The 26,436-nt window shown below is 38.3% G+C and overlaps 6 protein-coding genes and 1 pseudogene across 6 annotated transcripts in view; 5 read left to right on the plus strand and 2 right to left on the minus strand.

Moving 5' to 3' along the window:
- LOC111452287 (protein transport protein SEC31 homolog B-like) overlaps nt 1-6,659 on the plus strand; it is a 12,620-nt gene extending 5,961 nt beyond the window's left edge. Inside the window, exons 8-22 of the mRNA XM_023092925.1 lie at nt 290-387; nt 513-632; nt 905-947; nt 1,567-1,676; nt 1,752-1,879; nt 1,997-2,549; nt 2,718-2,810; nt 3,447-3,632; nt 3,709-3,922; nt 4,111-4,199; nt 4,322-4,486; nt 4,911-5,030; nt 5,134-5,419; nt 5,894-6,132; nt 6,211-6,659. Of these exons, the coding sequence (XP_022948693.1) occupies nt 290-387; nt 513-632; nt 905-947; nt 1,567-1,676; nt 1,752-1,879; nt 1,997-2,549; nt 2,718-2,810; nt 3,447-3,632; nt 3,709-3,922; nt 4,111-4,199; nt 4,322-4,486; nt 4,911-5,030; nt 5,134-5,419; nt 5,894-6,132; nt 6,211-6,306 (2,540 nt within the window). The 3' untranslated portion in view covers nt 6,307-6,659. The remainder of the gene's footprint in view (nt 1-289; nt 388-512; nt 633-904; nt 948-1,566; nt 1,677-1,751; nt 1,880-1,996; nt 2,550-2,717; nt 2,811-3,446; nt 3,633-3,708; nt 3,923-4,110; nt 4,200-4,321; nt 4,487-4,910; nt 5,031-5,133; nt 5,420-5,893; nt 6,133-6,210) is intronic.
- A 1,741-nt stretch (nt 6,660-8,400) lies between these two features.
- LOC111452867 (serine/threonine-protein kinase-like protein At3g51990) lies at nt 8,401-10,951 on the minus strand. The gene is made up of 2 exons (XM_023093785.1): nt 9,223-10,951; nt 8,401-8,661 (listed from the first exon to the last, which is right to left on the minus strand). The coding sequence occupies exon 1, from the start codon at nt 10,682-10,684 to the stop codon at nt 9,338-9,340; it is 1,347 nt and encodes a 448-aa protein (XP_022949553.1). The 5' UTR covers nt 10,685-10,951; the 3' UTR covers nt 8,401-8,661; nt 9,223-9,337.
- Nucleotides 10,952-12,211: 1,260 nt separating this feature from the next.
- LOC111452458 (acyl-CoA--sterol O-acyltransferase 1-like) lies at nt 12,212-13,484 on the plus strand. The gene has a single exon (XM_023093202.1). The coding sequence runs from the start codon at nt 12,274-12,276 to the stop codon at nt 13,321-13,323; it is 1,050 nt and encodes a 349-aa protein (XP_022948970.1). The 5' UTR covers nt 12,212-12,273; the 3' UTR covers nt 13,324-13,484.
- A 723-nt stretch (nt 13,485-14,207) lies between these two features.
- LOC111452591 lies at nt 14,208-15,533 on the plus strand (annotated as a pseudogene).
- Nucleotides 15,534-16,955: 1,422 nt separating this feature from the next.
- Nucleotides 16,956-18,143, plus strand: LOC111452615 (acyl-CoA--sterol O-acyltransferase 1-like). The gene has a single exon (XM_023093423.1). The coding sequence runs from the start codon at nt 17,059-17,061 to the stop codon at nt 18,124-18,126; it is 1,068 nt and encodes a 355-aa protein (XP_022949191.1). The 5' UTR covers nt 16,956-17,058; the 3' UTR covers nt 18,127-18,143.
- Nucleotides 18,144-18,451: 308 nt separating this feature from the next.
- Nucleotides 18,452-22,267, plus strand: LOC111452689 (porphobilinogen deaminase, chloroplastic-like). The gene is made up of 5 exons (XM_023093522.1): nt 18,452-18,783; nt 20,152-20,557; nt 21,196-21,402; nt 21,639-21,816; nt 21,922-22,267. The coding sequence occupies exons 1-5, from the start codon at nt 18,557-18,559 to the stop codon at nt 22,032-22,034; spliced, it is 1,131 nt and encodes a 376-aa protein (XP_022949290.1). The 5' UTR covers nt 18,452-18,556; the 3' UTR covers nt 22,035-22,267.
- Nucleotides 22,268-22,613: 346 nt separating this feature from the next.
- On the minus strand, nt 22,614-26,392 carry LOC111452691. Its single transcript, XM_023093524.1, has 4 exons — nt 26,245-26,392; nt 25,275-25,369; nt 24,586-24,854; nt 22,614-23,791 (listed from the first exon to the last, which is right to left on the minus strand). The coding sequence occupies exons 1-4, from the start codon at nt 26,272-26,274 to the stop codon at nt 22,983-22,985; spliced, it is 1,203 nt and encodes a 400-aa protein (XP_022949292.1). The 5' UTR covers nt 26,275-26,392; the 3' UTR covers nt 22,614-22,982.
- Nucleotides 26,393-26,436: the final 44 nt, after the last annotated feature.

Here is a 26,436-nt window from a genome sequence, read left to right on the forward strand (position 1 = left end):
TTTTTTTTTTTTTTTTTTTTCCCTCTTTTAATAAAGCAAGGTTTCTGAAACCTTCCATTGAAGTTTGTTAATTGCTGTACATATAACAATGTTATAGATAGATTAATGAAGTAATTGCAAGCTTTGCAACTGGTAGATTAAGTTCCCTTTAATTGTGATAAACCTGACTTGTAATCCGTACTTGTTATCTGCTAATGATAGATTGAAAATCTTCCTGTTTGCATGAAGCTTGCTTATTTATTTTTTTTTGCTTAAATGAGCCTCCTAAAGTTACTTTGCTTGTAATCAGGTGTAATTGCAATGTCATGGTGTCCCACCGATACCTCCTACTTGCTAACCTGTGCCAAAGACAACAGAACTATCTGCTGGGATACTATTTCTGGAGATGTAAGCTCTGTTGCAGTTCTTTGATTTTCTGCTTTGCATTCTTCTACACTCCATAGCTTTGTTAGTAGGTGCTTCAACATATGCATTAATCAGGAAACTACTTTGATTTTCCTCTCCCAATGCAGATTGTGTGCGAATTGCCTGCTAGTACCAACTGGAACTTTGATGTACATTGGTATCCTAGGATTCCTGGTGTTATATCAGCATCCTCATTTGATGGGAAGATTGGCATGTATAATATTGAGGTACGACCCTTCTTGTTGGGTATTCATGAAAGGAAGGACATCATACTCTCAATTAGAGATATATTCTTCAAATCGTTTTTCAATATATGGAAGTGAACCTGCAAAGGCTATTAATGTAGTGAACTGCTCTTCTATGTGCAATGAAATCATCATTATATAGTGCCTTCATTTTTCATTGCTGAATAAACTTAGCCTGAAGTATCCAGTTTTTCAATTTTCAGTTGTTTGGTATATAAAATCGATTGTTTTGGTTTGCCATCCTATGTTTACAGAGTTGCAGCCGATATGGCGTAGGAGAGAATGATTTTAATACAGGTAAGACAGTTTTTACTGCACGTTTACCTTTTCAATGACTGTTTTGTACTATAAAATAACCGTAGTATATTTGATTCTGTTGTTCTTTCCTTCACTTGTCCCCTTGCTTCCTTTGCATTCATGGGCCCACTGGCTTCTTCAGTTTAATTTGTATCACTATAATATAATGAAAATCCATTTATGCTTATTATCCTTTTTCACTTGATTAACTGATCCCTATTTTAAAAACTTTTCTTTTAGTCACCGATTCAAGCATAGCTTAGTGGATAAGACACATATTACAATTCTGAAAGCCAATGGTTCGGTCCTTTATCCACGTGGTCGTTCAACTAGAATAATCTTTCTATTAGTCCATCCCTGCCTTTAACAAAATTTTGGAATATTCTTGGTTTGCAGGGTTTTTTTTTTTTGTTGGATTGAACTAAATGAGGCTGTATATTATCAGTATCTTATATATAAAACATAGAACTAAATGAGGTTTATTTTTTACTCTAGTTATAACGGATGCTGGAAAAAACTTATATGTTTTCTCTCTCACATTTTCCTTCTTTCTCTCCTTTGTTCCTACGTGATTGTTGGCTCTCTGATGTTATGTTATGTTGATTATTTATTTATGCAGTATCTTTGAGAGCACCAAAGTGGTATAAACGTCCAGTTGGGGCCTCTTTTGGATTTGGAGGAAAGTTAGTATCATTTCAACCTAAGACTCCTATTGCTGGTGCTTCAGAGGTATTTATTTATTCCAGTGGTTAATTTGAATTTCTTGACGGCTAGTTCATTTTCACCCCCTGTATTTATTTCCAGGTTTATGTGCATGACTTGGTAATGGAGCACAGTTTGGTTACTCGTTCATCTGAATTTGAAGCTGCAATACAAAATGGTGAACGCTCTTCTCTCAGGGTTTTATGCGATCAGAAGTCTAGAATATCCGAGTATGTCATTCTTCTTTCAATTTGTCTCCATCTCTGATTTTTTTTTATTTTCTTTTTTTTTGCTTTCTTGTTTCGATAGAAATAAGTGGTGGTTAACTGTTGTAATGTCTTAAACAGTTTGGAGGATGACCGGGAAACATGGGGGTTCCTGAAAGTCATGTTTGAAGATGATGGTACTGCAAGGACGAAGCTTCTTAGCCATCTTGGATTTAGCGTATCAACTGAATCGCAAGACTCACAAGGAGAGATTTCCCAGGATGTAGGTGCTCTCCAACTGAATGATGCAGTAGCAGCAGATAATATTGGATATGGGGATGGTAGAGAGGCCACGTTATTTCCGTCTGACAATGGGGAGGACTTCTTTAACAATCTGCCCAGTCCAAAAGCTGATACACCTTTATCAACTGCTGGTGATAACCATGCTGCTGAGGATACTGTTGCTGCAGAAGAACCACAAGTTGAGGAGGGAGTGGAAGACAATGGAGTTTCATCATTTGCTGATGGTGTGCAACGGGCATTGGTTGTTGGTGATTATAAGGGGGCTGTTGGGTTGTGTGTATCTGCAAACAAAATGGCTGATGCCTTGGTTATTGCTCACGTTGGCGGTGGATCCTTGTGGGAGAATACACGAGATCAATATCTAAAAATGTCCCATTCACCGTACTTAAAGGTGGCTGAAACTTTATCCAGTTCTCACGAAGCTGTGGATATTAACAATTTTTTTTTGTTTTACTGTTTTGGTACTTCGAAGCTTTATTAAAGCCGTAGTCATGCTTGATTGTCTCTGAGAATGAGGCTTCACAAACTAATTCTCTACGTTTTATTTTTTCTCCATCAGATTGTTTCTGCAATGGTCAACAACGATCTATTGAGCCTTGTGAATACGAGGCCCCTGAAATTCTGGAAAGAAACACTTGCCCTTCTCTGCAGTGTAAGTTTTATATTTATTTTGGAAAAAAAAATCTCTAGAAAAATGGCGATGTCAACATTTGTTTGCTGGAATTTGTGTGCAAGGGATCTTTATGCACTATATCTATAAGAGGGGATGCTGAGTTGGTCACTAAAAATTGTCTTGGACTTGTACCCACCGTGTTATGAGTTTCTTCCTTGTTGCCTTTATCTTGCAAACATGCCGTCTACTTTTTATGTTAAATAGTAGTTACTTCACTGTTTCCTGGAAATAAATTCCCTAGAAATGCTTCTAGTTACACTTTCATGTTGCTGATAAAGCTTCAATTTTCATCTATAGACTGTATTGCTAATTATGTTAATAAAGCTCCAGTTTTCATCTGTGGACTGTATTGTCCAGGAAAGTCTGGAAGCAATTCGCACTAGATTATGTTGCTTATCAAGCATTTGAATCTTACTATAAGTTAACGTGTCTTTCAGTATTCATGTTTGTTGTCGAAGGTATCTGATTTCTCTGAAAAATTAATGTTCTAAAGGTATTACAACAAGCATTTGAATCTTACTATAGGTTAATGTGTCTTTCAGTATTCATGTTGATTGTCAAAGATATCTGATTTCTCCGAAAAATTAATGTTATTGTTGTTGTATCAACTAACAGTTTGCACAAAAAGATGAATGGACCATGCTCTGTGATACTCTTGCTTCAAAACTTATGGTTGCCGGTTACACACTTCCAGCAACTCTGTGCTTTATATGTGCTGGAAATATTGATAAAACTGTTGAAATCTGGTCGAGGAGCTTGTCTACTGATCGTGAAGGAAAATCTTATGTTGATCTTCTTCAGGTGAGTGTACTTTAAGAGATAATATTGAACATATGTATTGGGCTATAAAGTTGAACGTGCCTTCTGTCTTGGTTAGGATTTGATGGAAAAGACTATTGTGCTTGCTTTGGCCACTGGACAAAAGAGATTTAGTGTAACTTTATGCAAGCTTGTTGAGAAATATGCTGAAATATTGGCAAGTCAAGGACAGCTAACAACGGCCTTGGAGTATATTAAGTTATTGGGATCTGAAGAATTGACGCCTGAACTTGTGATCCTGAGAGATAGAATTTCCCTCTCTACAGAATCTGGTGAGTGCTCTGTCATTAAAACGTTGGTTATTCTATCATATAATGTCCTGAGGTTGACTATGTGATATAAATTTTGGAAAAACTGAACTGGTTAGATTATTAGTTCTACAATAAGTTCAATACTAAGAGAGTCAAAAAGCTTCAGCATTTAGATGTTATTTCTAAGCAAGAACGTTACTTTGTCACAGATAAAAACAACAAGGCATCGACTATTGAATACTCTCAGCAACCAAGTGAAAATATGTATGGTGCTGAAGCCACCAAACATTATTATCAGGTGTCCTATCTTCCTTTTCTTTCATGCTGCCATATGTTTTCTGGTTTTAGCTTCTTTGAACCTGGCGGTATATGCCTTGCTTCTTGGAATTCTGCATTTAACTTCTCTTGTCGATGACATAGGAGTCTGCTTCAGCACAATTCCATCAGAATATCCCTAGCACCACATACAACGATAACTATGCCCAGACTGCATATACGGGGAGAGGATACGCTGCTCCTACACCATATCAGCCTGCAGCACAGCCTAATTTATTTCTTCCATCACAGGCGCCACAGGCTCCAGAGGTATACAAATCTATTAGAGTCGAACAAGGACACCTAAATCCAATGAATTTAGGCATAATTAAAATTAGGCTTTAATGACACTACGGAATTCATATATAACATTTGATTACTCCAAAACAGTCTTAAAAATGTAAATGAACTCATAATACTAAGCTGAAAAATTATTTAAAAAATGTAAAATACGATGAAACTGTAGCATTTTCCTTCTAATTGTTATCGTCTCACATTAGTCTAGTATTGTCCTGCCATATCTTTGGTGGAAAGCCAGTCGTTGGGATCTTCTTGGGGTGCAATGCCCATGTAATTTTAAGGATGATTAATGATATCTGCCTTGTCATTATATGTAAGATATTTCTCCTGATGATGCTTGAAGGTCTTTTAGGAATTGGGTTGTCTGACAATAATAATTTGTTTTTGGTTTTAGACAAATTTCACTGCACCCCCTGCTCAGCCTGCTTCGAGGCCATTTGTTCCTGCAACACCTCATGCTTTGAGAAATGTGGAAAAATATCAACAGCCCACTTTGGGTTCTCAGTTGTACCCTGTTCGTAATTCTTCTTCATTGATGAGTACTTAAAATCCTACCATTTTTAGTGTAAAATATTCTTTTTATTGATTATGTAATAATTGTTTCTCAAATATTTTAGGGAACTGCAAACCCTACTTATCAACCTATACAATCAACTGCTTCAGTTGGTTCTGTCCCATCACACATGGACCCAGTTCCTGGGCATACAATGCCTCAGGTTGTGGCTCCCGCTCCTCCATCAAGGGGATTCATGCCAGTTCCTAATCCAGGAACTGTTCAGCTTCCTGGTATGGGTTTGCCTCAGCCATCCAGCCCTCCTACACAATCTACTCCAACACAGCCAGCGCTAACAGCTCCGGCTCCACCACCAACCGTGCAGACTGCTGATACTTCAAACGTACCTGGTAATTGTTCGTTTCAGTTAACTATTTGTTTAACAGAAAATTTTTATTTGAGATCCTGTATCGATTTTTGATTTTTTATATTTGACCACTAATAAGAACGTAGTTTGGATTTCCCCAAAACCATGCTGGGGATTTTAGATGCATTTAATGTTTTCAACATTGCATTAGCCCTGAACAAGGACTAATGGCTAACGTTATAAGGTGTCATGAAAACTAACTTCCAGATGTGGCCTCTATACCTGCAGTTCAGCTGCTCTCAGTTGGTTCACGTATTGAATGATTAATGCATTCTTGGTTTTGAATCTCATAGAAATTATGAAAAATAAAAAACCACCTAGGATTAAATTTTTTTTTTTACAGAACGGTGATAGAAATTAGAACATAAGTATATATTCTGCTATCATTTTCCGGAAATTTATGCTCATTTTGTACGCACATTCATATTTAGATACAATAATTGGTTAACATCTGCAGCTCATCAAAAAGCTGTGGTAGCAACGTTGACTAGACTTTTCAACGAGACCTCAGAAGCATTGGGAGGCGCCCGTGCAAATCCAGGTAAGAAGCGGGAAATTGAAGACAACTCGAGGAAGATAGGTGCATTGTTCAGCAAACTGAACAGCGGTGATATATCTAAAAATGCTGCTGAAAAGGTTGGTCAGCTCTGCCAGGCTCTGGATGCTGGCGATTATGGCCGTGCCTTACAAATTCAGGTACTTGTTATATGCAGTTCTTACTAGTTTGTTTTGTCCAAATCCAGAACGAGATAAATTATCTACCGCTGCATATAGGTTCTTCTTACGACAAGCGAATGGGACGAGTGCAGCTTCTGGCTGGCTACGCTGAAACGAATGATCAAGACGAGGCAGAACATGAGGTTGAGTTAGGGAAGACACATGATAGCCATTTCTGTTTTTTTTTTTTTTCTCCTTTTTTTGGAAATTATTTTTCCTTCTTATAGCTCTACCCTTCTTGTGCCACCAATCCTTACACACACACACACACGCACACACACACAAACACAAGAATGGCGTCCCTTGATGATTGCAGCTTCCGGATTTTGCCCCAATGTTCTCCTCTATGAGCTTGTCTGGTTTCAAATTGAAAGAGTTAGCTCTCAAGTATAACTGATTGTTGTTCTTATTTTGTAGTTTAGAATTGAGGAGAAAGTCCCATTTTGAATGAATTTATCTTTCTTCATTTTATAAATGCATCCCTGAGCCGTTTCTTAGCTTGCATATGCTCCATCCTTGTTAGAGTGTCTACTTTCATTGTACCTTCCATTGACATATCCTAATTTTCTTAAACCTGGTTTTCTAGAAATGGTGATAGCTCATGTCTTTCATTGAATAAATGACTCAGAAACAGCCTAATTTTAAGTTTAAGTTGGTGCCTTGTCTGAAGTGGGTGCACTGTTTTGTAGACAATACGGTTTGGAAACTGCAATGAATCAATTTGAACAATATGAAAGAGATGAAAGTTCTTTATAGGGTACACGTCTCGTTTTTTCTTTTATTAAGTTCCAGGGAGTGAATAATTCAAAACTTTGACATCTAATCAATTGAACTATGTTCGTATTGACAACCTTTTCTTTCATTGTTATAAATATTCTCTTGTTCTCGTCCTTAGCAGCATTATGAGGTAACCGGTAAGTTTATAAATCTTGTTATATTATCTCTATCGAATGCTTTACTTGTAAATGTAGCCTCTCTCTTCTTCATAGTTATAAGTAGTTATTAGGTTAATTATTGTTGTTAATATGTAATTAAACAAGATGTCAAACATCACAATGATATTAAAAAAGGGATAATTATTGGATCTAAAGTCAAAAAGAGGAGAGGCATGTGCACCACTTTTGAACACAAATTAGGTGTCAAAGCCTTGAGAAGTGGAAGGGGAATATTCAAACTCTTGCTTTTGGCTAATAATGCCTTACACAGCCATAGCCTTCATACATTTCTTCAACTTCTTCATACATTTCTTCAACTTCTTCATACATTTCTTCAACTTCTTCATACATTTCTTCAACTTCTTCATACATTTCTTCAACTTCTTTGGGTTATCCATTGTCTTTTAGTATTTGGCTATAACTAGGGTTTGTTTTTTTTCTAAAAAGAGAGATTCAAATTAAAATAAATTAACGGAGTTTTCATTATAATTTTCATTATAATGAGAAAACACCACCACCTATACCGAACATAATTGAATAGTAAAACATTATCACCTTAACTGTAGTGATTGATTGATTGATCTCTAATATAGTACTTGAAAAGACTAACTTTATTTACTTTTTATTGCTGCGTAGTTTAAAGAATCAATAAAAGATTTAGGAAAAAAAAACTTTCGAAAAAAATTAATCGGACAATTTTGGCAAATGGAAAATGGGTTGTGGGGTTGTGATTTTTTTAAATTTTGCAGCTTTTCTTGACACGAGTCAAAAGTAGCCCCTTTAATCACGGATGGAAATAGGGTGAGTTTTAAGAGGAAAATGTTACGAGAGTACGTGAACCGCTACAACTACATAATATACATTACCCACACAAATATAATTCATTAATTAAGATGTATGTTCTTATTCGTCTTTTGAGGTCGATCAAATATTAGGTGTCTTTTATAGATGTGTAACCATTTGCATGATGTAAGTGTCCAAGTCCTCTCGAGTAATTTGTAGAACAACTATCGAACGCCCTCTTGATCGAAGTTTCAAGAAAGGAAGTACGAGTACAGTAACTAGCAAATCAGGAAAGCAAAACCCTTTTGAGATAGGTGCCGGATAAGGAATAGTTGTGAATAAACTTGCTTGTAGCTACGGCTATCATCTAAAGAAATCTAAAAACGAAATCGTTATTAAATGCGCTTCAAAAATAAACTAGTGGGGCATGTGTAAAGTCTCAAGCCCACAACTAGTATATATTATTCTCTTTAGGTTTCCCCTCAAGGTTTTAAAACGCATCGGTTAGGGAGAGATTTTCGTACCTTCGTAAAGAATGTTTCGTTCTCCTTTCGAGATCACCCCACGTTACTACGTTTGCAGTAAGAAACTTCACAAGTGGGTATGAACTCATCAAAATCAAGGCGCACACGGAGAGTGGACATTACAAGTCAACAGTTGGGTGAAGCTGGTTGTCAGTTTCTATATGTTTTCTTGTGTTTGGACAAGAGATGATCCTTATTCTCCTCAAAGAACTGTATCCTTTGGACCAAGCAATCACCTCCTTTGCCTTCATATTCACCCTATACCACTGCCAAACACACACACTTTTCCAAATGGAAAACAATGGAATTGGAGAACACTGAAAGATTCGACAAAGAGTTCGTTCATCCAAAGAAAGCTGTCTCACTTGCGTGCAAGTAAAGACCTGCACAGCTTTTTAGCGATTATTCGAGTATCGAGATTAGTTCTTATTTGAAACCCCTTTTTGTTACTCACTACGAAGGTATGTAATTTCATGTTTTTGGTTTCGAGGTTTCGTAGTTTCTATTCTTGGAGAGTCTTTAAGTTTTGTAGCGTTGAGCTTTTGGTTTTAGCACACCTCGATTGATCACGAGACAACAACTACATCACATATCGTTTCGAAACTCGAGTACCATAGTTTAAACTCAATGACTTCATTGAAAAGAATCTTTATCATGAATATAAAGACTCAATTTACCAGACCATATGAACAATCAGCAATCAGTCAAGAACATAATCAACAAATAAGAGGGAACATCAGCAATGTGCCCATGATCTATAATCAACCATGATTGAGATGATCATTAGATTAAGAACTCGAAAGAAAATCAAGCAGCCAAAAATTTACCTCACAAGTCAGCCAGCCAAGCTCTGATGCAGTGTCAGATAGTTTATTGAATTGAACTGTGTGTGTCGTGAACAGGTTGATCGTTTGAATCTTCAAGAACATAACTCAGAAGCTTTCACTTTGCTTCCAATTCATGATTCTTTCCACTAACGAATCTCGAACTAAAGAACCGGTTTGAGAATCTCGAATGAGACCTGACATGGTTAGTCTCAGCCCAAAAACCAGAATCTTCGTCAATACAAGCCATGAGATCCATCAAGTTACTACTGATCCCCAAGTCAGAGTATACTCTCCTCGAGTTCTTAATGTCTCGCCACAACGTTTGCGCATCCATATCCCCATCTTCAACACTACGACTTCTCAAATTCAACTGCGAGCTCCTCGTTTCCACCGGCCTTCCAACGGTCTCCACCATCAAACATGGATTGTTGAAGCCATTCCATGAATGAAGAGGAACCAGTTTACTCAACCCAGTAAGCCAATGAACCACATCTTTCATGGAAGGCCTCCTTTCTCTACAAGACCTCACACATTTAGCAGCAATCACAGCCAATTGCTTTGTAACAATGGCGTCTTTAGGAGGAGCAATTCTAGGATCATAAATGGCCATTAACTTCCCTTTCTTAATAAGAGGAACAGCCCAATCAACAATGGAAGGAGGGGAATATCCAACATCTATAGCCTTCCTTCCACTAATAATCTCTAACAACAATATCCCAAAGCTAAACACATCAGTTTTAGTACTCAAATTATCAGGGGTCACATAACAAGGATCAAGGTACCCCATGGTGCCCGCAGGGGGCGTCGAACGGAGGCGATAATCATCGGCATAGCCCTGAATGGCCAACCCGAAATCCCCCAACCTAGCGTTGTAATTCCTGTCAATCAACACATTGGCAGACTTGATATCTCTATGAATTACAGGGGGGTTTGAAGCATGAAGAGTTTCAATGGCCTTAGCAGTTTGTAAAGCTAATCTAATCCTTCGACCCCAATAAAGAGGTCTGGAACCTGAATGAATCACATCATAAAGCGTACCATTACACATAAATTCAACAACAAGAAGCCTGTCTTTGGAATCATTTGTAAAACCCACCAAATTCACCAATCTAGGGCTCTGAATTTTGGACAAAATCTCGATCTCATTATCAACCTCGTTGGTGATTTCACAAGACGCCATTGACGAAGCCATCGAAGGAGCAATCGCCTGAGCTCGAGAGGGCTTCTTCACCGCAACAAGACGACCACCAAGAACAGCTTTATAGACATATCCATGGCTGCCTTTTCCCAAAAGCTTCTGATCGGAGAAGCCATTAGTAGCAGCCTCAAGATCACTGTAATCAAACTGTTGGATCTTAATGGGTTTCTTCTCTAATTTGTGCGACAAATTTCTCGAAGATGATGGGGTTAACGAATTCGAAGTCGAAATCGCAGATTCCGACCGGCAAGAAAGGTAACCCATCAAATCAATATATCGATTCACAGAGCTTTCAACAAGAACAAACTGCTTCTCCTTGGCATTTAAGAGATGGGTTTTTGGGTTTTTTGAGCTCTGAGGATTGGAAACGAAAATGGTTATGTAAGAGAGAAAAGAAGAGAAGAAATGGAATGAAAACCGCCGTTGAATCAGAAAATTGTAGTCTAATGAAGAAGAAAACAAAACCCATCAAATCCAACTAATTTCCGTATATACTGTATTTGATTCTCACGTTTCCACTCAAGATTTGGAATTTTTCTTTTAAAAAAAAGGAAGAATCATCCAACTTTTGAACTTAATTATAAAAAATTTGATTTAATCTATACTTTATCCATTAATATGTATGCTTATACTCATTGGTTTTTTTTTTTTTTTTTTCAAATTTATAAATTTTTTAGTGAAAATCTCACATCAACCCAAACCTAACTCAAGTAAATATTCAAAGTTCTTACCATTCGAATAGGAATTTTACTATATTTCAAACTTCAAATTTGTTCTTTTTACTTCAAAGAATAAGAAATGGGTCTATTGATTATTAAAGAAGGCATCTATTGATTATGATAGGAGTGATCGAGGGGAAAAGAAGAATCGTTAGAATGTAAACATCACCAATTAGCTAGTGAAGTCAAGTCACTTGAGGATCACTTCATGTTCATTTCTTTTCTTTTTTTTTTCTTTTTTTCTTTTATTTTTTAAATATTTGCCCTTCACACCCATTAAATTAGGATTTGGGTTCGGGTTCGGGTTCATTCATGGTACAAGATTACATGAGAAAGACTAGAATACTCATCCCAATCTTCAAAAAGATCGTGTTATCCCATTTTAACCAAAGACTCTGTATCTCACCAAACATATCTCCAACTAGTTTTGATCATGTCGTCTTTAGTTGACCTCACTCTTTGAGTTCAACAAAAGAACGGTTCTAACCTTCCAAACCTACCATTAATAGATATTGTCCACTTTGACCGATTATATATCGTCATCAGCCTCACAATTTTTAAAATGAGTCTAGTAGAAAGAGGTTTCCACACCCTTATAAATATTTCGTTCCCTTCTCCAACCGCCAACGAATCTCAATCATTTTATAAAATTAAATTTTATGAAATTAAATGAGTTTAAGGTGGTCGGTTGAAATTATGGGCTTTTGACAGTCCAAAATATGTAATGGGCTTCCAATTTTTGCAGCCCATAGCTTAGTTGTTTTCTTTAATATTTATTTATTTTTATTTTTTCGTTTTTAAAAAATTATTCATTTAGCAAATGTAGGTTTTACTTATATTTATTTATAAAACAATTTGAACAATATTTTTATGTTTTTGAATAATTATATTTTAAAAAAATAAAGATTTGTTTAATTAACTCATATAATATAAATTATATAATATGGTAAAATAATTATTACATAAAATATATTTATATAGTAACCAGTAATAGTTGGATTATTTTTAATTATTTATTTGTGGAAAATTAAAAAAAGAAAAAATAAATTAAATCTATAAAATTGCATAATAGGGCCTGGTGCTAACCTCCTCCAATATCATTTCAATTTCTAGAGAGAGAAAGAGAGAGAAACAATGGAGGGAGAGATCCTCAACTTCATCAAGGTCTGGTTAACAGTCTGTATCTCTCTCTGTTACTGCCACGCCACCGGAAAACTTCTCGCTCCTGGCCCCGGCAGGTTCCTCGCCGTCGCCCCCATCGTCGTCCTCTTCTTTCTCCTTCCTCTGCAACTCACCTCCATCCACCTCGGCGGCTCTACCTCCTTCTTCATCGCTTGGCTCGCCAACTTCAAGCTCCTCCTCTTCGCTGCCGGCGATGGCCCTCTATCCGCCGAACCGCCGCTCCCTCTCCGCCGATTTCTCGCTCTCTCTTGCTTGCCGATCAAGATCCTCCAAAACGAGAAATCGTGCCCTAATAATAATCGATCCGATACAACCCTAAAACCTAAATCGTTCCTCAACTACTCGATTAAAGCCGTAATCGTTGCTCTGATGGTGAAATTGTACGATTACTCTGAGTTTATTCACCCGAAAGTTGTTCTGTTCATCTATAGTTGGCATCTTTACTTTCTTCTGGAGATTATATTAGCCATTACGCAGTTTTTCGGCCGGAACGTTCTCGGAATCGAGTTGGAGCCGCAGTTTCAAGATCCGTATTTCTCGACTTCGCTTCAGGATTTTTGGGGGCGGCGGTGGAATCTGATGGCAACGAACATTCTTCAGCCGACAGTTTACAAGCCGTCGGTGAAGATCGCTGCCAAGGTAATCGGGCGTAAGTGGGCACCGTTGCCGGCGGTGATGGCGACGTTTTTAGTATCGGCGATGATGCACGAACTGATATTTTACTATATGGGCCGAATGAGGCCCAACTGGGAGTGTACTTGGTTCTTTGTTATCCATGGCGTTGCTTTGACGGTGGAGATTATGGTGAAGAAGGTGTTGCCGGAGAAGTGGCGGCTGCCTCCGGCAGTGTCAGTGCCGGTGACTCTGGCTTTCATCTTCCCGACTGCGATTTGGTTGTTTTTCCCGCAGTTCGTGAGGTTGAAGTTGGACGTGAGGGCGTTTGAAGAGTACGCCGCGTTGGTCACTTTTGTAAAGAACGTCGCTTTCTCATTGGTCGGTTGATTTATTTTTGTTTTCTTTTTCTAAATAACAATTTAAAAATGTCACTGGCACCGCCAGTAGCAGGTGGTAATAAAAAAATTGCAAAACAGGGGCCGACATTTACTGCTCCACGTGTTATGCCTTTTTCTATAAATAAAATAAAATAAAAAACCTAAATTCCACGCCCTTTATTTTTAAATTTTTAGATTTTTAATTTACAGACCAGTCCATTAATATTTTTTTTTATTAATTTTTAAAAAAATTATATTTTTAATTTATCACATTTTAAATTATTAATTTTTTTTATTTAAAAGTATTTTTTCTTTCAAAAGCTATTCCAAAAACAAATTATTAAACAAAATAATATAAAAATTAAAATTTTCTCATATTACGTGCGCTCCATGTTTTTAAATGAAATAAATTGTGGTCTATTAATGATCTCTTTATTTGTAAATTCCGAGAATAGAACCTTTCTTTAAAATATATTTTAATATCTTATTTTATATATTATTCATGAGATAATTTTATTTATTTTAAAATTAAAACTATAGCGTTGTGAGAGTAATTAATTAATTAAAGATCTTTGTAATCATATTATTTAATGTTTTTGGTATGTTCAATTTGATCTAGTGTATTAAACATTTGATTAAATCCTTATAATATTATTTACAATTACCTACGTGGCCGGGTAATCATATATTAAGGCGCCTACTTTTTTAGCACTAAACAATATTATATTATTTTCTCATTATTTATTATTTCAATTAAATAAAATACACGACTGACTAACGTGTCCAACGTCATAAGTACATTACAAAGTAATTTTGGGTAATTATAAGAAAATGCTTAATTTTTAAAATTTTTATAATTGAGTCACCGAAAATAAATACGATAAGATAGAAAGGAATGGAAAAGAAAAAGCAATTGGGCATTGGCAGGCGGAGCTCCGGCGAAGTGTGGAAGAATGGAGGATGAGATTGGGAAGTTGTTGAAAGTGTGGATTTCAATATGGATCTGTTTGGGGTATTGCTACGGCGTTGGCAAGAAAATTGGAGAGGGATTTACAAGATTTCTCTTCATTTTCCCTGTCATTTGCATCTTCCTCTACCTTCCCCTCAATCTCCACTCCCTCCATCTCGGCGGTCTCACCGCGTTTTTCGTTGCTTGGCTCGCCAATTTCAAGCTCCTCCTCTTCGCCGCCGGTCAAGGCCCTCTGGCCACCACCGGGATGTCTATCGGTATGTTTAATCATTTCTTCATCTTCTTAATTCTGTTTCTTAAATCCCCACCAAACTCAAGAAATTCTACTCTTTCCGACAGCTGAATTCTGCGCAGTGGCTTCCTTCCCCATCAAAATTAAGCAAATCCCGTCTTAAAAAAGCTCTGAGCCACCCAATAATGGTGGAGCAGCCACCGTAATTGATCCAAAATCCAACCAGAACCACCGCGAATCGCCATTTAACTACGCCGTCAAGATCTTGCTTGTGGCGGCGCTAGTCAAGGCCTATGACTACACCCACATTCTCCCTCAGAAGCTCGTCTGGTTCCTCCTCTGTTTCCACATCTACTTCATCCTCGACCTCAGCTTCGCCGCCGCCTCTGCCGCCGTCTCCCACGGCGGTACCATCGAGCTCCTCCCCCTCTTTCATCATCCCTACCTCTCCACTTCCCTTCAAGACTTCTGGGGTCGCCGATGGAACCTCGCCGTCACCGGAATCCTCCGTCCCGTCGCATACCGCCCTGCCGTCTCTACCGCCACGAAACTCATCGGCCACCGGTGGGCCCCACTCGCCGGAGTGGCGGCGACATTCCTGGTGTCGGCGGCGATGCACGAGCTGATGTTCTTCTACATGTCGCGACAGTGGCCGCCACCGACGTGGGAGGTGGCGGCGTTCTTCGTCCTGCACGGTGGGTGTCTGGCGGTGGAGATGGTGGCGAAGAGGCTGTGGATCGATGCGTGGAAAATGCCGCCGCTACCGGCCGCGGTGTCAGTGCCCGTGACGGTGGGATTCTTCTTCTGGACGTGCTTTTGGCTCTTCTTTCCGCCGTTCATCAACACGTGTAAGGCTGACGTCAGGGTGGTTAAGGAGTACGAGATATTTGGCGCGTTTCTGAAGAATAATATTATTCCAACTACATTTTTTCCCTCCAAATGAGGGAAATTAAAATATATAATTAGGGTGAAATTACAAGTTTGTCCAACATGAGCCCCACTTTTTATTAATAAAATTATATATATGCTCATTTTAAATATTTATTATTATTATTATTTTTTGGTTTTCTTATCCATGAAAATATACCAGAGAACAAACTAAAATTTAAGGATGTTTGGTTGTCTTCCCCCGATCAATATGAATCTCACAATTCAATGCTTTAAGGGCACAATTCAATGCTTTAAGGGCTCAATGTCCTCATTAGCACTTATTCACTTGTCCAATTGATGTGGGATTCCTCAATCCACCCCTTTAGGGTCCAGCGTTTTTGGCTAGCACACCACCCCCGTGTCTACCCCTCTCGAAGCTCAGCCTCCTATTATGAAATCCCACATAGATTGGGGAAGAGAATGAAGCATTCTTTACAAAGGTGTGGAAACCTCTATTTAATAGACGTATTTAAAACTTTTAAACGGAATGTCAAAATAAAAAACTAAAAAAGAATAATATTTAATAGCACTGTCTTACCTTCCAAAAAGAGTTAATTAGTTAATTAATATAATAATAATGTTAGTGCTAATACTAAAATATAAAATACTTGGAAAATAATTTTTTATTCAAATAAATATTTGGAAACTTACAGAATCGGTAGCCTGGCATTTGAGACCAAAAAAATAATTGAAAGAAATTAATTGTGTGCAACCTCTACAAATAAAAGAAAGTCAAAAGTCAAGTAGAGCTGGAATACAACTTTTGATTTATTATTTTTTAATATATATATTTAACCATTTTTTTTAATAATCATGCAAAAGAATAAGTATATTATAAAAATAAAATATATTTATAAATAGGATCCCTCGTATATCTTATTTTTCAGAAGAATTAATCATTCATCTATTAAAAAAATATTTAAATTAAAAAAACAGAATTAATTTTACACCAACTTATTTAGAACCAAAATCATTGCATTGCTTAATTTGATGGATAAATAAATAAAATTATTAGCGATCAAAATATGATAATCTTATATTTTTCATTGTACACGTTACTCTATCGATCTTATTTTTATTGTGCACCTTGTGAGTGTGTTTAGATCCACGGAGGCAACCACTTAGATGTTCTCCTAACCCCACACAGGGACGGACTGGTGGGAATGTCTGCATCTCGTCACAATGCTCGTTTTCAATTGTTGGTCATAGAGAGATTTATTTGATCAAGGGTCGGGGAATAAGGATCCTGATACTGTCCAGGTGCAACAACGGGGAGTCAAAAAATCAAATGATTTAATTATCGCCCTACAATTGATGAATTAAACTCGTTACGTTTCTTACCACTATCTCGATCCCACTAAATCCTATTGAACTTATTCGGAACGGTGCATCAGATCACTAAAGCTTACTCTCGTCCGTGAAAAGAAAAAAAAATTGTAACGTGGTGTTTTAAAGCATAATAAAAAATTATTAAGAAGCATTGCGTCATGGACACATAAAAACAGATCTCCGTTCATATTAAAAGGGGAGTGCATCGGAGGAAGAGGAAGAGGAAGAACAGGCCACCATTTTTGAAGTCTTTTTCGATCTCAAGCTTCTCGGATTCTCCATTAATGGCGGCTGAGATTCTGATCTTCCTTCAAACTCTGCTTCAGGTTTCATCGTCCCTCTGTTTCTGTTTCTCAATTAGAAACTCAATCCCCAATGGATTCCTCAAATTCCTCTTAATCCTCCCTTTCTTCCTCCTCTTCCTCTACATTCCTCTGCAATTTCAGACCCTACATCTTCAGGGCGCCATCGGCTTCTTCATCGGCTGGCTTGCCAGTTTCAAGCTCCTCCTCTTTGCATTCGGCAAAGGTCCTCTCTGCTCCGCCGTCGCTTCCTCCTCCCTCCGCCGCTTCCTCCTCGTCGGTTCTCTGCCGATCGACATCTACGATCACGACTCGGCTTCGACCCGACCCGATACCAATTCGGTTCTTCCTCTGAGCTTATCGTCAAAATTGTTCTTCCTAAGTCTCTCCATCGCAGCAATCTATTGCAAGAATTACTTCCATCCAAACGGAACCCTAATCGTTTTCTGCTTCGTAATTTACCTCCTCCTTGAAATTGTCCTCGGCGGAGCCGCCGCCGTTGCCAAGGCAACGCTCGGAGTCGAGTTATTGCCTTGTTTCGACGAGCCCTATTTATCTTCTTCGTTACAGGACTTTTGGGGTCGGCGATGGAATTTAATGGTCTCCAGAATCCTCCGCCTCTCCGTCTACGATCCATGCCGGAATTTCGCCGCGGCCATCGTCGGGAGGAAACCGGCGGCGATAATGGCGACGACGGCGACGTTCGCCGTCTCCGGTCTGATGCACGAACTGATATACTTCTACCTGGGGAGACTGGCGCCGACTTGGGAAGTAACTAGTTTCTTTCTGGTACATGGATTTTTCTTGGCGGTGGAGATGGCGGTGAAGAATGCAGTCGGTGAGAGATTCCGGCCGCCGCGAATTGTGACGGTGCCGCTGACGATCGGGTTCGTGATGGTGACGAGTTTTTGGCTGTTTTTCCCGCAGTTTTTCAGGTTTAAACCGGACGTTAGAATGTTTGAAGAGCACGCGGCTATGGGCGCGTTTGTTAAGAATGTGGCGGCCGAGTTGATCACATCCGTCAAACTCATCTCATTTCAAGTTAAATAATTGTTTTTACATTTTCAAGGAAATAAATAAATAAATAATTGGATTAAATTGTACTTGTTACAAAATGTGTAATATTTAATCTTTTATTTTTATAAATATTAAAATATATATATATATATATATATATATATATATATATATATATATATAAACACTATTTAAAAAAAATTAATCTAATTTTATCTTAAGCTTTTTTAATTAATTTATTTAAATCATATGTAGGCATGAACCGGTCAAACCGTCCCTGAACCGGACTGGAAAAAACCGCTTTTGAATTTTTGGGTTTTATAATTCTGAAGCAAATCAAGATCGAAATGGATGAGAATCCTATCCGCCAACGCGAGCGCGGACATTTGCCCATCTGGGTCATCGAAAACGATCTCTTCTAAGCTAACCCATTTCCCTATTTTCTCTCATCTCTCTCTCTGAAATGGGTGTTTTTTCTTCCCCTTCTATAAGCCATTATCCAATGGCTCGTCCCTGCAATCTTGGCTCCCTTTCCCGTCATGGGTTCTCTTCTCTTTCCCTTAAACCTCCTGCTTTCTCTACTGGAGGTAAGAAATTTCATGGGTTTGGCCTTATAAGAGCCTCTGTTGCTGTGGAGCAGCAGGCAGAGAAGACCAAGGTCGCTCTCGTCAGAATTGGCACCAGGGGAAGGTGATTTTTTGGATTTGCTTTTGGTTTGATGTTTCTGGGATGTCTTTAGTTTCTAATTTTGAGTCTGCGGCTGATTTGAATTTGATAGTGTGGGGCTTTCATGTGGCATTGAATTGATGGTTGGATGGTTTGGATCAGTTCATGTTTCAACTGTGATTTGTTTTTGATATCTTGTAGAATTGTGAAAAATTTCAGTATAGTTATCATGTTTGCACTTAAATCAACCATTCTGGTGCTGTCTAGACTTGCATGTGTTACTCTTATTCAACTGAAGAAGTACTTTTCTTGCTGCCTCTTTATGGGGAGGAGTGAAGGAGAGGTCCTTATAGGAGGTGTGAGGGCTGGTGAGATTTAATAGCTTTCTGTAGGCATTTGTTACTCGAACCTTTTGTAACTATCTGTCTGGTCTTGTGCTTTTGGATTGGAGAACGTTCTTGTAGGTCAACGAGGATTCCTTTTGTGGGATTGTTTTTCGTACGTCCTTATAATTTGTTTGCTTATCGAGAATGGAAATTGCATTCTTTTTGTGGTTGTAAATGTAACAGCCCAAGCCAACATTGAGCCTTGAAGGAAGTGGATTGTGAGATCCCTCGTCGGTTGGGAGGAGAACGAAACATTCTTTATAAGGGTGTAAAAACCTCTCCCTAGTATACGCATTTTAAAAACCTTGAGAACCTTGAGGGGAAGCTCGAAAGGGAAATCCCAAAGAGGATAATCCCAAAGAAGATAATATCGGCTAACGGTGGGTTTGGGCTTAGGCTGTTATAGTAAATTAGATTATCAAGAACACTAAAAGGGTGGACAATGAACCTAATAAAAGAAAAGAAGATGCCTCACTTAAAATAACGGAGAACCTCCCCGCTCGCCTTTTATTTGCTCGACTTTTGAATTCATTCTCAGAAAAACTATTCATCATGTTTCTCATGTCATCAATCAAATCAGGGCAGTGGTGTTGTTTTAGTTTTAAGATAATTGTTAGGATCCAATCTGCTGCTGTTAGAGTTGAATGAGATCTTTATTAGAAGAGCATGTTTTTGCTGTTAGGAACTAAGGGGCTTGTAATTTTTCATCGAAACCTCGAACTACATGTGAGATCCCACATCAGTTGGGGAGGAGAACGAAGCATTCTTTATAAGGGTGTGGAAACTCTTCCTAACAAACGCGTTTTAAAACCTTGAGGGGAAGCTCAGAAGAGAAAGCTCAAAGAGGACAATATCTGCTAGCGGTGGGTTTGAGCTGTTACACTGCAAGCGTATAAACATAATCTACTTCATTCTCTAGCTGGTTATATGCTTGTTTGATCTAAATCTTGTGCTGGATTGCTTTATCTTCTGGTGTGTCATATGCATTTTTCTGTGTGTAGGACAGCCCATTAGCACTTGCCCAGGCTCACGAGACGAGAGAAAAACTCATGGCTATCCATCCCGAGCTAGCCGAAGATGGTGCCATTCAGATCGTTATAATCAAAACAACTGGTGACAAAATACTCTCTCAGCCACTTGCAGACATTGGTGGGAAAGGACTATTTACTAAAGAGATCGATGATGCACTTATTAATGGTGACATAGACATTGCTGTTCACTCGATGAAAGATGTACCGACGTACTTACCCGAAAAAACAATCCTCCCATGTAATCTACCAAGGGAAGATGTCCGTGATGCATTCATTTCTTTAAGTGTCGGGTCACTCGCTGAGCTTCCAGCTGGAAGTGTCATTGGTACAGCTTCACTCAGAAGAAAGTCTCAGCTTCTGAATAGATATCCATCCCTCAATGTAAGTATGTTGCGTTGCTTAATCGAGAAATGTCTAAAATCACTTCGAGAGTTGATAAGTTATTGATCTAAGCATATAACGAGTGACGTTGTGTAACGGCTCAAGCCTACTGCTAGCAAATATTGTCCTTTTTGGGCTTTCCCTTTCGAGTTTCTTTTCAAGGTTTTTAAAACGTGTTTGCTAAGGAGAGGTCTCCACACCCTTATAAAGAATGCTTTGTTCTTCTCTCCAACCGATGTGGGATCTCACAATCCACCCTCCTTCATGGCGTAGCGTTCTCGCTGATACTCGTTCCCCTCTCCCATCGATGTGGGATCTCAAAATCCACCCCCTTTAGGGCCAGTGTCCTGACTGGCACTCGTTCTTCTCTCCAATCAATGTGGGATCTCACAATCCACCCCCCTTTGGTGCCTAGTGTCCTCGATTGGCATACGACAGTGTTTCACTATCATTGATTGCTTTCTTATACGACACTTAAGAAGATTCCTTAAATTTTGCATTGCATTCCTGTCTTGGTGGAACCATTTACGACTCTGACTTCAAGGATGTCAAAGGATCTTAAATGTTCAATATTGTAGATTGATTCTGATACTCTCTCGCTCGTTTTTTTTCCTTTGTTGGTTGGTGTCATCTGGCAGGTGCTCGAGAATTTTCGGGGCAATGTCCAAACAAGGTTGAGAAAGCTGAATGAAGGAGTGGTCCAAGCAACACTACTGGCTCTAGCTGGACTTCGACGTTTAAATATGACAGAAACCGTTACTTCAATCCTTTCAATTGACGAAATGCTTCCAGCTGTTGCTCAGGGAGCAATTGGGATTGCCTGTCGAAGTGACGACGACAAAATGGTACGTTTTCATTGGCTATGGAAATCAATATTCGCTCATGTTCGTTTGACAAATGGCATTTTATCTACATCTAGTTGAGAAGACTGTCTGTTCGACTCGAATAGATGACTCGTTATGTCCCTATACCATTAAAGTTCATTGCTTAGTTTTTCTCTTGGAAAAATGCTCAATGTCTGAAAAGAACTTGACCTTTGACGTTCAACTTAGTCATTTCCTGTTTGGTTTCTCACTTGCAGGCCAATTACTTAGCCTCATTGAACCATGAGGAAACAAGACTGGCTGTTGTTTGTGAGAGAGCATTTCTCGAGACTCTCGATGGCTCTTGCCGAACTCCGATTGCGGGATATGCTTCGAGAGACGAAGATGGCAATTGTATATTTAAAGGGTTGGTGGCTTCCCCAGACGGAACCCGAGGTGCGAAAAATGTCCGAACTTTTACTCATTCTCATTAGCTTTGTCTCCATTGCTAGAACATTGAACATCTCCATCTTTTAATCTTGACCACTATGTCCATTTCAGTTCTTGAAACTTCTCGACGAGGTCCATACGCCATCGACGATATGATTGCAATGGGAAAGGATGCTGGCAAGGAGCTACTCTCTCGAGCGGGTCCCGGTTTTTTTGATAGCTAGTTAGTTTAACTTAGAATGTAGGATAAAAGATCAAGGCTTCGTATCCAAATCTTCAAGTGAGTAGGAGTTTATATTCATTCATCCTTTGAGATGAAGCTTGTTGTACTTCAACGATGATTTTGTTTCCACTCCGTTTTCTTAATTGGTTGTGTAAATTTGAACAGAAATCATTTAGACTATTTTGGGTGCCCCAAACAATCAATACAATTTCCCCCTTTCTCTGTAATAAGATCGAAGTTTAAAGAGTGTTGGCCCTTACTAATGTTCAAGATCTCAACAGAAAAGCTATAATTCAATGAAAAACAATGAAAATTCGGGATAGCGTGTAATACTTGTTCTAATCAAGCACACAAGTCAATCGTGAGAAATTCGAATGTCGCAGACAACGTTGTTTGGACCTCAAGTCACGTTGCGAGAAAATGTTTAGAAACTAAGAAATACATTTGAAAACAACATTATATGACTATCAGAAACTTAAATAGCATATAAAACAAATAACTCATATAACTCAGGGTAGTTAAAACATATAACTCGAGTAGGAAGAATAACTAGTTATAACTTCTATAGTACATTTGGGAGCATTTTAGCCCTATCAGTGGTTTTGATGAACGGTCATACACCCTCATATTGACCCAACGCGAAATGGTAAAGACTTATCTAAGATAAAAATATGTAAAATGGATTTTGGAATGGGCATACAACTATGGACAACATGTCTTAGACAAGCGGGACATCTGCCATGCACCCATAAGCAACATGCCTTGAACAAGCATGACCGTAACACTAAGCTTCCATTTAAAGTAGAGTCTCAGTCAGCTTTATTCTCGTACATCATTTAAAGGCATCATAAGTTAACATCGTAGCAGCAAAATCACTATATAGTTTGAGGAGAAAATTTTTGAACGCATACAAAATTAGAACAATGGCAACAACCTTTGACGAGAGGATTCAACTCCATCTCCTCCTATCTTCCTCTTCATCAACAGGAGTATACCATGAAGGTCGACGCTTGGAGTTGCTTAATCTGTAATTTAAGAGAACTTCTTCATCACAAAGCGCCCGAGTCGCTACCAGAACAATTGTCTTCAAGATGGGAGTATCTGATCCGTTGATTCTAGAACGTCCGGATTTGAACCAAAAGCTACCTAGCCTCTTCATGTTCACTTCTTCATTTGCAAACAGTACATTTGGAATATAAACTCTCATGTCCTTTTCTGTAATGGGGAAATCATAAGGACAAAGCATGACATTTGGAGCCATATCCTTAGCGGGATGGTTGGCGTAATGAGCAAAAGCTAGAGGATTTCTACGCTCTATAGCAGCATCACCACCATGCAAAACTCGTTTGGCTTCTAATGGCTTGCTCAGCATTTTCCATAGACGATCTGATTTCTCATCGCCTTGTTTGGTCGGATTACTTACGGGAACAGTTAAGCCATCCCATACCTCGCGGGTATCGGCACCCAAACCCCAGGGTTGGGCATTGATTACAGTACTGTCGTACCTTGTGATCAGATAAGGGTTCTGAACATCAACTCTTGGATATCCAGGAATGTACTGATAATGAGCAGGTGAATATATAACGCCTGGGTATATAGCTATAACAGATCCCACATCAGCTTCACCATCTAGAAAAAGACCTTGTCCAGCATCCTTATGAGGGATTTGAGATGGCCTGATATCAAGAGTGTAGCCAATTACATCCTTTAATTTCTGTGAAAGTTCAGAACGATCCAATGGCCTCGTCTTTGGGATATCTGTGCTGTGAATACATCAGTAACCAGTAGTCATCACATAGGTGAAAGGAGAGCAGATGCAAGAACAAAAGCTTTAGTTACCAAAAGAAGAAATTTATTAGCGCTGTTAGTAATTAGTTTTAAAACTGTTTAAGGAAAACTATCTTGCCTTCTATTTGTTTATTCGCATGAGCAGTCTGTTACAGTGTGAGTGAAGGAATATGTCCTAGGTACTAACCGAATTTCCTAGCTCACAAACAAAGAGGGCCGCAAATTATCCAGCTTGGGTTATTGGAGCATGGGGTACAATTTAAAATGACATAATGACAACTAATTAACTTCATCAGCACTATGCACAATTCAAACTGTGAAGCCGGCAACTTATGTATCATTTACATGGATTGACGCTGAAAAGATCAACCAAGTTTTTGGGGAAAAACAAACTTCGAAAAAGATCTTGTCTATATCTGGGAAATCCAACTACTTTAGCAGCACTAGGGAAAAAGGCCAGTTTGATAACCATTTTATTTTTGGTTTGCTACTTTTTAAATTAAGCTTGTAAATACATACTACTTCTAATTACCGTTAAAAGTATTTGCAAAATCCAAGTCAAACTTTGAAAACTAAAAAACATAGTTTTAAATACTTGACTATGTTTTTTCAAAATTTGACTCTGAATTCAAAATGTATTTTTATGAAAAGTGAAAAACTTACTAGAGAAATGTGAGAAAACAGGCTAATATTCAAGAATAGGAAACAAAAAATAAATTGATTACCAAACGCTCGAGAAATTGATTAGAGCAAGAGAATCTAACCAGTAATGTTAGTAGGCGAACTATGTTTGCCAACAGCAAAACTAAGACCACTTTTTCTAACGGCACCGTTGGGCTGTTTGGGTGATTCTGCAGGGCTCATCCTCGGATCTGGAAGAAGAATTTCATCCATATGCTTACAAAAGCTTTCAACCTGTGAATGGATGTTCTCTTGCACTTGCTTTTGTTGATCAGCAAAAGGAGCTTTACTGGCCATGTCGATTATCTCCTCTGCATCAGCCTCTGCAGCATCCCTCCCCAAACGGTTGTAGCTGGAATTTCAAAATTTTATGAGATGAGTTCTACCAAAGCATATAAATTAATATGAACTTGCCAAAAGTATAGGTTTCTAACAAGTGATCACATCCCAAAAAAAAATTCATCTATTTCCTTTCCCGCTGAGAAGAGAGATGAAAAGGGTTTATACCAAACTGAGCAACCTTCATGAGGACCCCAGTTATGGAAAGCAAGGATAGGAAGCCATATTGATAGAATAAGGGTGATTGATTGATGGATAAACTAAGTAAATGGATGCCATCACAATAAAAGAAATTCAATTTAGCAACAGACATAAAATCAAGAAGTTCTTTTTTTGATATAGGAAACAAAGATTTTGGAGACTACACAAAAGTTTGTATAGAGATTGAACTGAATTTTGGAACCACATGATGTAATAGAAAAGTTAAAATGACCTGGTGAAAAGGAACAAGCGGTTCATATCTGTTTCAAACTGCATGTGCCTTGGATCCCTTGCAAACATTGGATTTTTGGCAATAACCTTCACGGCCTAGATTTGCAAGTGTACATAGAATAAACATCAGTGGAAAAAAAATCAGACGGACATATTGTGGTATTTATTTTAGACTGTAATGGGAAGGACATTGGTAATAAAAGTTTCAGACACCACATCATCACCTCTATTTAGTTCTTGAAACCACACAAAAGATGCAATAATACACCATTTCCTTACATGTAAGCATCTTAAATGATAAAGAAGATCAGTTTCTAAACAAATATATCCACATTGGAAGAGAAATAAAAGAAATAAGAACAGGAACAAAGAGAGTCAAAGGATCAACGAGGAGAACTACCACGTTGTTTAGAAACAAATAACTCCTAAGAATCCTTCTTGTAAAGTATGGAGGCGCCGGTGTTTATAAACCACAAGGCCGAGAAGTTTCTTATCAATCTGGAACTGAACTAGTTTAATTGTCAGGTCCGACGAAACCCTCAATTTCTTTTCACTTAACTCACTAGGACGTTTTTTCTTCACTCTTATAACTAGTATCATTATTTCGAACCTGTAATCTCCTTGTTTGGTTGATGCAAATACCGCGGATTGATGATACAAACATACTCTGAATACAAGATTGTCTATCACTTAACCGAATTCAGACAGACAGACTGACATCGAAAGCGCAAAAGCAGAAATCTAGCCACAAACCGAGAAACTAATAATTTCACGGGATGAATCAGTACCTAAATTCATAGAACGCCACAGAATAACAAATTTTCCTTAAATTCAGTAATGAAAATCTTTTTGTAAGACTCAAATATTAACCTACAGTATCTCAATCTATCTCCTTCCATTTCTCATCATTTTCCAGCGGTTTGACGGGAAAATCAAGAACAGTAATCAAGAACAGTAATCAAGAACAGTACCTCTTGAAATTTCTGAAACAGAAACGCCATTGAAGGAATCGAACTGCGTGGTTGAGGATTGAAGTGATGCAGATTAGCTCCCGCGAACAAGAAGCTAGTGTAGCGGAGACTAGTAATTTTAGAACCGGGAACCCAGAGTGGAAACTCGGACGAATATATATATGGTTAAATTAGGGGTAATTTTGGTTTTCA

This window comes from Cucurbita moschata, unplaced genomic scaffold (genome assembly GCF_002738365.1).
Source record: "Cucurbita moschata cultivar Rifu unplaced genomic scaffold, Cmos_1.0 Cmo_Scf00014, whole genome shotgun sequence".
NCBI classification, from domain to species: Eukaryota; Viridiplantae; Streptophyta; class Magnoliopsida; order Cucurbitales; family Cucurbitaceae; genus Cucurbita; species Cucurbita moschata.

Coding starts and splice junctions, on each gene's coding strand:
- LOC111452867 (XM_023093785.1), bottom strand. CDS start 10,684: ATGGGTTACCTTTCTTGCCGGTCGGAATCTGCGATTTCGACTTCGAAT.
- LOC111452458 (XM_023093202.1), top strand. CDS start 12,274: ATGGAGGGAGAGATCCTCAACTTCATCAAGGTCTGGTTAACAGTCTGT.
- LOC111452615 (XM_023093423.1), top strand. CDS start 17,059: ATGGCGGCTGAGATTCTGATCTTCCTTCAAACTCTGCTTCAGGTTTCA.
- LOC111452689 (XM_023093522.1), top strand. CDS start 18,557: ATGGGTGTTTTTTCTTCCCCTTCTATAAGCCATTATCCAATGGCTCGT. Junction 20,558..21,195: donor ATAGATATCCATCCCTCAAT/GTAAGTATGTTG, acceptor GTCATCTGGCAG/GTGCTCGAGAATTTTCGGGG. Junction 21,403..21,638: donor GAAGTGACGACGACAAAATG/GTACGTTTTCAT, acceptor TCTCACTTGCAG/GCCAATTACTTAGCCTCATT.
- LOC111452691 (XM_023093524.1), bottom strand. CDS start 26,274: ATGGCGTTTCTGTTTCAGAAATTTCAAGAG. Junction 25,370..26,244: donor TGTTTCAGAAATTTCAAGAG/GTACTGTTCTTG, acceptor TTGCAAATCTAG/GCCGTGAAGGTTATTGCCAA. Junction 24,855..25,274: donor CGCTTGTTCCTTTTCACCAG/GTCATTTTAACT, acceptor TTGAAATTCCAG/CTACAACCGTTTGGGGAGGG.